The sequence below is a fragment of the Haliotis cracherodii genome, unplaced genomic scaffold, assembly GCF_022045235.1.
Source record: "Haliotis cracherodii isolate W230 unplaced genomic scaffold, xgHalCrac1.p SCAF_5, whole genome shotgun sequence".
Taxonomy (NCBI): domain Eukaryota; kingdom Metazoa; phylum Mollusca; class Gastropoda; order Lepetellida; family Haliotidae; genus Haliotis; species Haliotis cracherodii.
The window spans coordinates 42,207,948-42,222,500 of record NW_027266308.1 but is presented as its reverse complement, the minus strand read 5'-3'; the positions used below and the strand labels follow the sequence as shown (position 1 = coordinate 42,222,500).

The following is a 14,553-nucleotide window of genomic DNA, read 5'->3' as shown; positions in this document are numbered from 1 at the left end:
ATTAACAACGTCAATATCGGGTTTGACCACCATTTGTGTTATACAGGCGAGGCAACGGCGGCGCATTGAAGACACCAGGTGTTTAAAAACAACCAGGAGATGTTGTTTTAAATGCCAACCAAAGATTGGCCCAAGTGAGCTAGCGTAATTAGCTGATTCTGGTCCTATCGTAGTTCCTAGCGTCGATCCCAGACCTTTAATATAGGGGAGTACATTAATGTTATGCTGCCACAAAAAGTTACAAATGTGCAACATGGAGGCAGGCATTTGAATTACGTCTTTCGTGTACACGTGCATATATTTTACTGCTTATAAGTAAATACGTTTATGAAATATGATCGTTTTTACAAATATTTCTTTTGTTATTGACGCAGCGAAAATGATAAATGCTACTGAGTTTATGATGAAGCTCGGCGACTTCAGTCCACCAGCAGAAATATCAACCTACATCAAGGAAAGATAAAACGTCAATCCCAGTGAACAACCGGTCTCGATTATCCGACGAAATAGATTCCATTGGTAGTAAAAGACAAAATAGTGATGAAAATTATATGTGAATGAAGTTATTTCTCGGCATGATAAAGCCAACGGATAAAAACGATATCCGTTGGGGTCATATGCGGATAGAGATGCAAATATCAAAGGTCAAGTAGGACTACTTTCACTGTTTATAAACAAACATGGCGTCGCCCTCGTCATTCGGCGATCGAGTCAGAATTAACCATCGGGAATCTGGATAAACTACAGGGATAATTGCTATCATTATCAAAAGAACAGTTCAATATACTGAAAATCAGTGTTTAACTGTGACGTAGCTAAGGCATTTGATAAGTTTTGGCAACTTTGGAGATATAAATTTCGAAACAATTTTGCGAGGGCACGAGGCCTAGCCATGCGGGATCAGTAGCCATATCTGTGCTTGTAGACCTCTGCGGCTTGAAACCTTCTCCACAAATTAAAATAGATGGATTTGGCCGAAATATGTTTGAATTGTTACCTTGTTTCGTTTTGTCGCTGTGTGTACATCTGACTACACTTCTTAACGTTATGACAGGACAGAGTGACTGTCAACAACGTCTGACCGTGGCCGTGACGTCTCATTGACTAGGGTTAGAGTAGCTTCCCTCTGACCAAGGGCAGTTACTCTAGCGGACAGACCGATGGATTGCCGCGAAAGGCAATTAAAAACAACTGTTGTTTTGCGTAGTTGTTGCTTCGCCACTGTAAAAGAAACAGATTTCAGTTGGAACTATATTGGCTACTGTCACTGTCCGACTGACACATCACTTAACCTGTGACGTAATAAATATTAATGCGCCCATTCCAGGAAAACTCGCAATGATTCGGTAATGTTTGTGAGAGAGGGAAAGCGATTTTAAAGCACAGGATTAAAGAATGACATTATATGATAAAGAGGTTATCACGCTTGTGTGTTTGGGGATGGTAAATATCCTGTATTAGGAATAAACATTATGTATTTAGCTCGCCAAGGCAGGATATTTACTATCCCCAAACACACTCACGTGATAACCTCTATATATTAGTCCCTCCTGATACTATATTGGTCGGTCGGGTAGCCTTGTGGTTAAAGCGTTCGCTCGTCACGCCGAAGACCCGGGTTTGATTCCCGACATGGGTACAATGTGTGAAGCCCATTTCTCGTGGCCCCCGCCGTGATACTGCTGGAATATTGCTAAAAGCGGCGTAAAGCTATACTCACTCACTCACTTCTGATACTATTAAATACAGGGGTATACCTGTATGAAACACTTCACTAAGATCAGCTGATATCCGGAATTGACAGTTGTCAGGTTATTATGACTCTTATTTCCAATACGACTTTAGGGGTAGTGCCAGGGTTATCGACTACAGTTTAGACATATTCCATCTCATGAGCACGTACTGCCGCCATAACCACGACTCGTTTAAGTGTATGTGTGTCTCTGTGTGTTTCGATATATCCAGCTGGCCCTAATAACGTAAAGAAGGTTTCACCATATTGACATTGATTGGCGAAACTAGAATACAACCGGATTGACAACCGCGTGTTGATTGAGATTGGTGATTACAACAGTTAACAGCACTACTTCAATCGGATGCCCTGTTACTCAGCCACGTAGGGATCTTGTACAGCGTCTGGTGTAGCTAAGATACCACCCTCACGTTTGTGGATGCCAGCTAATGAAACTCAGAGCCTGTATTGACAATTGGACACTGAGAAGTGTAAAATCCATACAGTCAGATAAGACGTTTTTGATGAATGTTTCAACTCCTGTCGTCGGTCATTGTAATGTGGAGTTACTATGGTAACTACAGAATACCAATGCAGATGTCTCTGATCAGTGGAAACACATTCCTGATTCGCCAGACATCTTTCTTTTTTTTTACACCAAGAATACCGACTTTGACGCTGCGATCATGCCATTAATCTCACATTATAGGTCTCAGCTTTAGGTGTGCGGATCCAGATTGTGAGGTGGTGGAAAAAGGGTTGGGGGTACGTCATAGATACATGTTCTTCAACTACTCCATCAATTTCCATTTCTAAACCGGTAAACATGAAACGAAGTGTGCCCTCTCAGACCACCAGTGAAGGTCATCAAATTCAGTTTGACATAGTCCAAATCCTCTCAACCTAATATCAGGATTTCACAAACAAAAAAATCTCAGAAGCCATGGACATCCGCCGTGATCAATAGAGATCAAGAGTATTACATCCTGTCTGCCTATGAAGAACTAATCAACCAACAGACATTTTAATTAGTACCCAATCAGCCTGATGTTACTTTTTAATCTTTATCTGGCTTCATGTCCTGTGTGTTATTTGTTAGTGTTACTGTACATTTGGCTCCATCCAATTATCTGTGTGCTACTCGTTTTAAATGACCTGTTGTTAATGTTAATATGATGCTTATCACAACATACCATGCATACATACCTCTCTTCATTTGGTTGTAGTCACTCCACTTTGATAAAAGTGTAAGAATCTATATCGAAACGTCGCCATATACAATAAACCAGAGGTTGTTATCCATAAGTTTGTTTGTTTTCTAATGTATTGTTTTAGAAAACATTAATATGACCTTTTTAGAGCAGAGAATATATACTGAACGTATTGGTAATTCCTATGACAATTGTAACTGTACGCTGGGGAAATGGTTATGGAGACATCAATACTCAGTTAATACAGGATATGTAAACACTTCCGTTTTCAATATTTGATCTACTCGTGCGCTCGATGTATGTCTCAAGGGTTCCCGCGGCGACCTATTATCTATATCGTGTACGCCCTCCATCTACAATCGAACTGGTTTGTGAAGAAGCATCGACTTACGTGTCTATGCATACTTAAATACAGTGACAGATGTTAGACCCAGTTGAAGTAAATGTTCAGTGAGCTGAACATATAGTTTCTATGTGATCACAACGAGTAACTAACGGCATGGTTGCTGATGCGATGTTAATCAATGTCTCACTCCCACTGCTTGACTAAAATGTAGTTCCAGAAATATGTTAAAAATATATACCTACAAAATAAAGAAAATAGAATCCAAATGAAGCCCAGAATAATGCTTAATTTCACCTGATTCAATCTAGGCTTGAGTTGGATTTGTATTTTGATGTATTCTTGAGGGCCTGTGAGAACAGACTATTCCACAGTCTGACTCCTCGCGTCTATTGCGTTTGCTCTTTTCCTCATCGTTACCAACCGTAGCTATATGCTACGCATTTTTATATTGTTTTCATTTACTGACTGGGCTAACCAGATCCAAAGGCCATCACCAGAGAATGATGTTGCACTTAGCAATACTCCGTCTATATGACGGCGGTCTGCAAATAATCCAGTCTGGACCAGACAATCCAGTGATTGACATCATGAGCATCAATCCACGCTATTGGGATACGATGACTTTGATCAACCAAGTCAGCGAGCCTTACCACCCGATCCCGATAGTCGCCTCTTACGACAAGCATAGTCACCTTTTACGGCAAGTATGGGTTGCTGAAGACCTATTCTAACTCGGATCTTCACGGGTATCAGAGAATAGTTAAAATTTATCTAAATTTTCCCAACCGCTCTATATTGCTGTGATTTCTACAAATAAGGCAAACTGCAACTTCAACTATGTTTAGTAAGTATTTATATGTGACCAAAAGCATTGTATTCAGTGTAAATTGTAAGTGGTCACTGCAAACCAAAGTCCTCTCTTACACATGGTACTGAGCACAGAGAACAACTCACTAGTCTCAAATCAGGTGACGTTAACCAAATTTGATGGCGGAGAGTCGGTTGATGGGTGTCCGTGTTCTGCAGCTTGACTCCTTAGAAAGAGGATGTCAACTTCTTTATTGTGGGGAACACAACGTTTCGGAGTATATGCTTACTCCTTCATCAGGTGAATCAAGACGTAAACATGTACTCCGAAACGTTGTGTTCCTCATAATAGAGAAGTTGACATCCATACATTCTCTTCCTTATGTGTATCACTTATGTGTATCACTTCTTGAGAGTTTCTAGGGCTTCGTCCTGCCCCACACTGAAGCTCATGCAGCACATGTGGTTTTTCATTAAGCAAGTGACTTTATTCGAATTATGCTTCTGTTCACCCCGGCAGTAAGTGGGTACCCGGTAGGATGAGATGGTAATGTGGCTGTTAACCTTCTAGCGCCTCGAAGGCAGCTTGGGTTGTATACTCCCCATGGAGCTTAGAATGAAAATCGCGTGCACACTGATTCATTGGCCGGGGTAATAATAAGATTATAGGACAATGAACTTTCATTATTATTATTATTATTATTATTATTATTATTATTATTATTATTATTGAGGGCGGTGTGAAAATCGAATATTTAATGTATTATGACCCAGTGTAATAAGTTTGATTTGGTCCTGCATTGAGTGATAACAATAATTTGGCCTTCGTGTGGCTTACAAATGCAAGTTGTTTCCTGAACCAATTACAGCTTTTATATAGAATGTGGCAGTTAATTTTCCAAATGACAGAGAGGGTAACGTGAACCATGTGGACTTCCCTTATCACGCCGAATAGTTCTACACGTCACTTAGTTACTCACTCACTCACTAAAATTGACCTTCGAACTAAGTCGTTCGCAATAACCACAGCAAAGTTTTAGGGAAGGAAAATCAAATTATAAATAATAATAATAAAGACAGATAATCTTGTCATTCCGAGAACTAATATAACAACCGGATGTGTTTTATCTGAATATACTTAAAAAAGTACTGATTGCCCTGAAATATTCTTCACACTTCAGCCTTGAGGATGCCACATGTTCTTGATTATTCCCGATTCACATAAATCAACTTCATGTAATAGAACATTAAATGACATGTCGTGGCTTAGGATTTGTAGAACGCATTTCCGCCAGCCTCAGGATACACCTGTGATAACAGAATTAGATTTTTTTAAAGCAGAATGAATGATGGATTAAAACAATTCACAGTTGCTTAATAACTAAGACAAGAACGAGGACTACATAACTGAAATAAATAAACTACCACTGAAGAAGACACTCATTAGGAGTTGCATAGCAACGAATCAATTACGCCTTTTAACACTCGATTCCTAACCAATATAGACTCCCGTTAAGATGCTGTGTTTACTGGTCACCAGTAATTACCATAATAGGGTCGATATTCATACTTACAGTGGAAACACATTACTTTGAACTTCGCTTTGGGCGATATTACTTATGCTTGTGCCAGATTCTTATCTTTGTTTGACCCCTTATAACTCGAAATCGGATACTTCGGAAAGACGAGGTGTGCACAGACAGCCCGTCGTCTCAGGCGCTGACATTCGCTTAGCAGAGTTGCATCCCTTTGGCGTGCAAGGAACCTATGATCGTGCCTTCGAATCTCAGATTCACCCTGCCTATGATTGTGAGCACCATATCCGCGGTCGTGGTACACGCCTGAGGCCTGCATCACGTCAGACTTTCCTCCCTCATCAAGCTGACACGCCCTGATAACAGTGAAATAATGTTTAAAGCAGCGTTAATTCAAAATCATTCACTCACTCACTCACTGGGATAAGGCGACGTTTCGCTCTTCTCTAGCATCCAAACACACAGTACGCTCATTTCATTGTGACGAACGCGCTGAGATCTCATTTGTTATAGTCATGGTTTTATTTGTTTTGACAGATACATACACTCTTCAAAAAAAGAAACGCACAGGTAGATTTTTAGTAAATGTAGTGTACCTAATAAAGTCGATATATATAACTTGATATGATCGATGCAAATATGAAATTTCGTAGCTCGATAGTAACATGTTGTCGTTGTACAAAGGCATTGAAAATTGTTCATTGTCATGTCACGTAAGGCCACAAGGTTGCGCTGAACTCAGTATCTCGCATGACCAAGTCGTTGATGTTGGCATCATGTGGGTAGTCTACCGTGACACGAGCTGTGTGCGGTGGGGCGTTGTCCTGTTGAAACAGCTCCCTCTGGCGGTCAACGATTGGAAGATGATGAGTTTGAAGAATTTGATTCATGTAGCGATTTGCTGTCAAAAGTTCCTGAACCACAACCAAGTCAGATCTCCAGGTCCCTCCATACCATACTACCGCCACCGAAATTGTCGAATTCGCGTACACAATGTGGGGCAAAACGCTCGTTTTGACGATAAACACGTTGTCTTCCATCTCGCCAGTGAAGAAGAGGTCGTGATTCATCACTAAACCACGCTCCAGTTTCTCAAATTCCAAGGCTGTAAGGTATGGTACCAACGCAAGCATCGCTGTCGATGGATCTGTTCTTTTGCAAAACAGGAAGATAACTGGTCTTCTGGGCCGCATTCCAGCCTCGCGAAGGTGGTTCCTGACAGTCTGGTCCGATATCCTCCTCAAAGCAGGGATGAGTCCTGCAGTCTCCGTAGCTGTGGCATTGCGATGACGTAGGTGGAACAGTCGAATGTAGCGATCCTGCGCAGGGGTGGTAACTCTTCGTCGGCCGGTTCTCGGACGATCTGCAGTGCAATTGAACTATGTGTATCGGTCACAAAGGCGGCAAATGCTGCTGTGGTGGACGTTGAAGTGGCGTGCAACAGAAGACTGCGATTCCCCTCCTTGGATACGTCCTATGGCGATGTTCCGATCGTCATTTTCGAACTTGAAAAATGTTGACAATTGAATGACAAATTATTGGCTTATGCTTGCCTTTTCATAGCCACTACCACGAGTTACGAATGCTATAACTTCCACATGCATTTTGCTTCACTGTTTTCCTCCATGACATTTTTTAACAAGTGTGAAAGCAATGTCGATTAAGACATTGCAAATCGACAATGGCTGCGTTTTGACGCACTTTTTGTCGAACATCAGTCCAACAACATTTCCCAATAACATTCAATATATATATCAGATTTTTTGGTGTAGTCAGGTTCAATGAATTACATACTACCTGTGCGTTTCCTTTTATGAAGAGTGTATATATGAATATCATATAAATTTAGTTAATCTAGATGTGTTGGTTATCCTATATTACCTCTAATATTTGACATTGATGTCAATGTGTTCAGAAAGGTACTGGAGTATTGTGTGGCATGAAGTAATCGTCCTTGTCAGTTTGAGAATATTTGACGTAATATAACAGCTTACCACGATTGACACATTACAGTGTTATGTTGTTCATTTCACGTATGAATTATATCCAACATCGGCACTCCACTTGTCCCGACGGCTTCATAACTTGTGTATATAAATACCTCCAAATAGCTCGAGCTTTACGTATATATTATACTGCGCTAAACTGTTGTTATATCGAAGGGTCAAAGGTAACAATCGAACAACCCACATAAAGAAAATTATCCGAATTCACAATGAACCCTTTGCCTCGGGGAACTTCGAAATAAGCACACGTCGAGATAAGCGTGTACAAATGAACTAGTGTCGGGTTTAAGTTCAGTCATTTCTAGTTAACTCGACTCCGTCTATGTATAAAAAAACCTAATTCTTTATTTCGCGTTCGAGTCGTTTTACTTTTTTGGGGGTAAAAACCCCCATCTAAAGTGGATATTTTGTACCCTAGCTCAACCAGCATAAACATATTACATTGTATGTTTATAGACTGTGGTTTATACAAAACTGGTGGAGCGTCAATGCCCTGCAACTGATCAGCTTATCAACATACAGTATTCTTGAAGTATTCATGAATGAATCGTTGATCATGCAAATAACATATTTTCTATGAAATTATTAAGGATCTTATTTACGCCGCACTCAATTTTATTCCAGCTGTATGACGGCAACCTATGCATAGCAGAGTCCGGACCAGACAATCCAGTGATTAATATGATTGGGTAGGGTGATTCGCAAGACAAGCATATGTTGCTAGGGACCAATCCTATCCCGGAATCCCGATTGAGGGGATTATATTTCAACTCATGGCGATGTATCGATGCGATCACATGTTATGTTGATTATGACGAAAAGATTGCAATTGACAAGGTGTGATGAGTGGAATTGGGTGGCCTCACTGAATAGCCTCTAGATAGCTTGATATACCATTACAATGGTCGTATGTAAGCATGCAAAACGAACTGATATATTATGTCTTCTTTCAGGTTGGTCGGTTGATGAGGGTGTCATGCGGAGGTCTCATCGGTATATCTGTGTTGTCTACCATCGTGATGGTCATCGGCGTTGTCGTCTGCTTCCTTCCCGCCAAAACTAACAGAGTTGCGCCAGTTCCAGACGACACTACTCTTGTCCATAATCACAGATGACACTGAGACAGATCGTGGATCAACTATCGACACCAAATTTTGAAAGGGGTTGTACGAACACTTACGTATCCCTGTGGTGTGGGGTGATGCGAAATGGGGTCAACGTCGCGTTCAAGATTATTGCACTTATATAGCGACGTGCATGTTCTTGAGTGTGGCTGCTTGTAGCTGACCGGTCTGCCGGATTTACATTGCTAGCACACTGAAATGCAAACCGCAGTTTAACATGGATACCCCACATGCATACTGACACTGAGTCGACCAGTCCTTGTTTTATCCCCTTGATGCCGAGCGCAGGCAGGGTAACAACAAATACCACATTTTAACGTCTCTCTGTATGACATGGCCGGGGATCTAACCATCGACCGTCTGCTCTCTGAACAGACGCTGTATCGCTAGACCAAAGAGGTGGTCACCAGGACGAATAAGCTAGATGGCACAGATGTGACTCGTGGCTTAGTTAACCACAGCCACGTTTGAATGGGGTTACATATCAACGTACCTCGTGTGAAAAAGGCAAGATCGTCAAGAAGTAACCCGGATGTGCCGTGTCGAACATATGGGTGATAGAGTGAACCACCGTTGATTTTATACATTGCATTGGTGGGTCATTTATAGAGGATATATCACTCTGATGGTGACTGGATTTTTGTAAAGAGACAACTCTAGTGTGATATATGACAACTGGAAACAGAATTGTTGAATTGTATAATGTATCTTACCAGATCCCAATGGGTTCTTTGGACTTCAGAAGTGAAGAACGTTCCATGTGAGATTGAATGGATATCGGTGAACTCGACTGGTTTACAATATGTAAACTAAGACAGGTTACAGTCAGTATTGCTGAATGTGAGAAATGTTGATATAAAATGTCAGAGAATATCCCTGCACTGATGTCCTATGTATTGCACATTATACATAGAAGTGACAATACTATTATCACTGATTAAAATTATCAGAAATTAATCATCACATTAGCATTTGACTTCTTTCTCTCCCCGTATAAAGATATTCCCGTTTGGATGCTTTCCAATAACAATAAGTATACCGCGTTATTTGATATTAAACTGCCGGGTACAAGAAAGTATACAACCATGTTTGATGGTGTCAAAAAAAACACACCCACAAAACAAGAATTGGTTGTTCCATGTAACGTATTTGATGCGGGTATCATTTTTTCGGACCTTAAGTGTGCGGTGTTTCGGCGACTGTTTTCATCCTCGGAACGTATTGATAACATTTATATTTTTGGGTTCAAATCATTTTTCAAGTGTATACTTTCCCGGCAGTTTATTTATTTGTTTTTATTGGGAAAGCATATAAACGGAAAATACAAATGATCGGTATGTTATATATTTATATGTTTGGGGTTAGAGTTGGATGATATTGATTTTCTGTGTACACTATAAATATATAACGTCAAGGCCAGGGAACTACCAGTCTCGATTATCCGCCGTAACAGATACCATAGTGATGGCAATTAAATGAATAGATCACTGAAAACTAGTGATGACGCCAGGTGTTCTAAAGGTACTGTAGTACAGTGTTCTATAAAGTAATTATTATGTCAGTTTGAGAAGAGTCGATGTAATAATGTTAAGCTTACCAAGCGCAAAGTGTGTGCCGTATGCGCTTATCATATAAGGCGATTACAATCAAATACTCATAATCGCATTATATGTTAAACTATTATGCCTTACAGGTATTCATGAGTCAGGTGAATGTTAAAAAAAATGTGGAAGCAGTAAATGTTTCACCCAACAATCATGAATCTTTGTAAAATGAAGACAGATGCCCTTACTTCTTTAACAGTGAGTGAGTGAGTGAGTGAGTGAGTGAGTTGTGTTTAACGTCCTTTTTAACAGTATTCCAGTTATATCACGGCGTGTCAGCTTAATGTGGGAGGAAAGCCCGAAGTGATTCAGGTCTCAGACGTTTACCACTTCGGTGAAACCCACGAGCACGGGTATGGTGCTGACAAACCTAGAAACATAATCGGGGCGAACCGGGAACTTCTTCAACAAAAACTTGTGAGAAGCGGGTGCTTCCGGTAATAGAATGTAGGACACACTTACGTGTTTGCAACACCTGGTGTCATCACTGATTTTCAGTGATCAAATGCCATATTTTACATGACTATTTTCGGCATCACGAGACCGGTTATTCTTTAGCGTTGACGTTTTGAATTCGCGAAACTGGTCAGTTCCGCTGTGCCCCATGTATTATTGTCGATGACGACCCGTGAAGATCCGGGGTAGAATAGGTCTACAATGTGTGATATTAGTTTCTCGCTATGATATAAGCCCCTGAAGACCCGGGTTATAATAGGTCTTCAGCAGCCCATGCTTGCCGTATAAGGTGACTATGCTTATCGTAAGAGGCAACTAACGGGATCGGGTGGTCAGACTCGCTGACTTGGTTGATGCATGTCATCGATCTCAATTGCGTGGATCGATGCTCATGATGTCAATCTCTGGATTGTCTGGTTCAGACTCGGTTATTTGCAGATCGCCGTCATATAGCTGGAATATTGATGAGTGCGGCGGTAAACAACAAACAAACAAACAAATTGTCGATGACACAATCCGCTCCGTCGATGTAGTTAAGATATTGTTCTCACATACGGGATGGACAGGCAGGTGTAACGTTTTATTCGATCTGAATGAAAAAATAGCGTTTTATATTTGGCATAAACAGTGAATGAATAGTGTTTAACGCCGCACATGAATGGTCCAACTATATCACGGGTGCCTGTAAATGATCGAGTCTGGACTTGATAAACCAGTGGTTGATATTACGAACAACGTTCCACTCCGTCGGGGTATGATGACACGCAATCAACGAAGTCACAGTACATAATCACCCGATCCGCTCGAAATGACTAGAATACCGGGTGGATCTGCACCCCGGGGCTGGTTAGAAGTGTACCCTGTACATATACTCGAGAGTGGCACATTGTACCTGTATGCCGGAGTGGCACAATCTACATACATTTAAGTATGTATATATTATTTAATGATGTATTTACCAAGGTGGCCAAAATGTTCTGTTCTAGTGACATTGTGGACCTTTGAAACGCATCGCCTATTTCCTAGCAGTCATTTGTAAGAAAAACACTGTCAAGCATTTGTGAGTGTCGCCATAACACCTGTAACGATTTTGGGCGAGGCCTCTTAAATCACAGGTTACTATAGCCTTCAAATATACTGAACCGCAAAAGAAACGTCCCCATGGATAGATATATGAGAAACTTTATTTGTCCAAACACTGTAAACATACTTTGAGACATATCAAAAAGATGAAACTTGGCAAAACTTATCATCAAGGTTGAAATTAAAGTGTTAAATGTTCTTAAAGTGAAACACAACACTAGTCTCTGAGAAAATGGCATCACAAGTCAGTATCTCGTGTGTCCGCCATGTGCATTGATGACTGCCGTGCAACATGGAATGGATGAGGCGGTTGATGAAGGCCATAGGCACTTGAGCCCACACTTTCAGGAACGCCTAACGCAGTTCAGCTGCAGTTGTCGGTCTTAGTCGTTCGTCATTCAGCCGTCTTTGAATCTCGTCCCACAGGTGCTCAATGGGATTTAAATCGGGACTGAGGGCAGGCCACTGCATGGTTCTGATGTCATTCTGCTGGAGGAAGTCTTTTCTTGCCCTCGCAGTGTTGGCACGGGCGTTATCATGCTGAAACCCGTGAACATGAGGTATATGGCGTGTGGTCTCAAGACTTGATCAATGTACCGAGCTGCTGTGACACCATTGCCTCTCCCTGGACCGATGTTCTGGAAGACCATAGGGCCGACCCCCCCTCAAGACCAATTCCACTCCACACCATGATGCTCGGACCACCCCACGACTCTCTCTCAACAACCCAAGCATCCGAATAATGTTCCCCACGGCTTCGTCAGACTCTCTCTCTCTCTACCATCTGCTGTTGAGATACAGTAACGGCTCTCGTCTGAGAAGAGGACTCTTCTCCACTGCTGGTGGCGCCAATGCTGGTGCTGTATTGCCCACTGAAGACGGTCCCGGCGATGACGTGGTGTCAGATTTGGTCCTCGATGTGGCCTGTGACAGTGGAGGTGTCTGCACGTCAATTGTCGATGGTGTCTGCACTAATGTGTTGCTGGTGTGTCCCGATGGTCTGTCGAGCAGTTTCCGCAGCAGTAACAAAGCGATCTTGAAGATGCTGTCGCACAATCTGACGATCCTGGCGTCGGGTGGTGACCCATGGTCTTCCACTTCGTGGTCGGTCATCTGTAGTGTTGGTGGTCTGGTGCCGTTGCTGGAGCCTGTATATGGTCCTTACGTGGACTTGAAATGCAATGTCTACTTGCCGGGCGGTTTGTCCAGCTTGCAATCGTCCAAGGGCTTGGTGTCGCTGATTTCTTATCAATCTTGGCATATGGTATCAATTCAATAACGAATGAATGTTATCCGATCTGAGTGGATTTTTAAAGGGTTACATGTGGGGGACGCATGTACATTTCAAACGTGCATCGGGTTACCATGGCCGTTGCTGTGATGCGATTGGGCGATCGGTTTTGTTGTCATCTGCTTTGTTTTTTTATCATCAAATTTCATTTTTCCGGACAAGATAATGTTAAATTTTAGAAACTTTGATAAAAATTCCCCAGATATTTAAACTTTTCATGCAATGTTACTTGGGGTGACGTTTCTTTTGTGGTTCAGTATATGCAGAGGATATTTCATGTGTCGAGTGAAATATGAAGTTTCTCTCATCGAATGACGAGGAGAAAGGAGATACTTCAATTGACACATGGAATATTCTATTTTTTATATACTTTTTGTGTAGTTTCGACCGGAAAATTAAATTATTTCATTACAAATGTAAAACCTTGATACGTTAATTCTCTCAACCTAACACACTAAAACAGTTCTTCGTGTTCGCAAAATCTTCAAAAATATAACCAAAAGTATCAAAACATATTAAGGGGCTCGAGAATTGATTCATCGTTGATTCTGCCATATGTATAAGACTAATTTGTTTTCACTACCCCATAAGAGAGACAATGTGTGAAATATGTGGACGCCTGGTCTTGAGAATGGCTCAAAGGTCGTCTTTGCTGACGTTTTTGTATTGACAATGTGTCGTGTATTAAACGGATTATCCAGAAAGCCATATATATTTTACTTTTACCATTACTATAACGATACACTCTTTGTTTTATCACGCCAGTTTGCTGTGTGTGCTGCTAACAGATAGCTGTCAACAGATGGTGCCGACTGAAAGAAGCCATGCATATTAATAACTGCAATCAGAGCTTCTATTACAGCAATATAAAATGCTATTTATTTTGTATTTTTCCAGGCCAGTAACAACAAGGCACCATAAAATGGAATACGTTCATGACTTTTGTTAATAAGTGTTTGAGACATTTGATAGGGAAATATAACAAACATCTGTCACTTTTGAAATTAACATGTTTTCTGACGCAGGTTTGCCATGTATATATACGTAAATGTGAATAACTGTGATCAAATTCGTTTTTTTTTTGATTTGGCAATTTTAGAAGCAAATAATTCAAAATGTGTTGATTTTTGAAGATTTACTGTACCAGAGCTAAAGCGTGGTGAACAAAATATCTCAACGCATAATATACCCCTCACTAAATTGGCTTCTTTAGATATTAAATACAAAAAGAACACCATTTAAGAATTTTTTACATCAGATACGTTCCTGGTACCAACTATGTACATGCTTGTGCAGGCGATGGTGCACAATACAAGTTGTCGACCGATCTCGAGGGGTACGCACACCACATGCCCCCG

General features: G+C 41.1%; 1 protein-coding gene across 1 annotated transcript in view; it reads left to right on the top strand.

Annotated features, from left to right (window-relative positions):
* LOC139444023 (uncharacterized) overlaps window positions 1–8,862 on the top strand; it is a 46,277-nt gene extending 37,415 nt beyond the window's left edge. Inside the window, exon 8 of the mRNA XM_071224925.1 lies at window positions 8,591–8,862. Coding sequence (XP_071081026.1) covers window positions 8,591–8,752 — 162 coding nt within the window. The 3' untranslated portion in view covers window positions 8,753–8,862. The remainder of the gene's footprint in view (window positions 1–8,590) is intronic.
* Window positions 8,863–14,553: the final 5,691 nt, after the last annotated feature.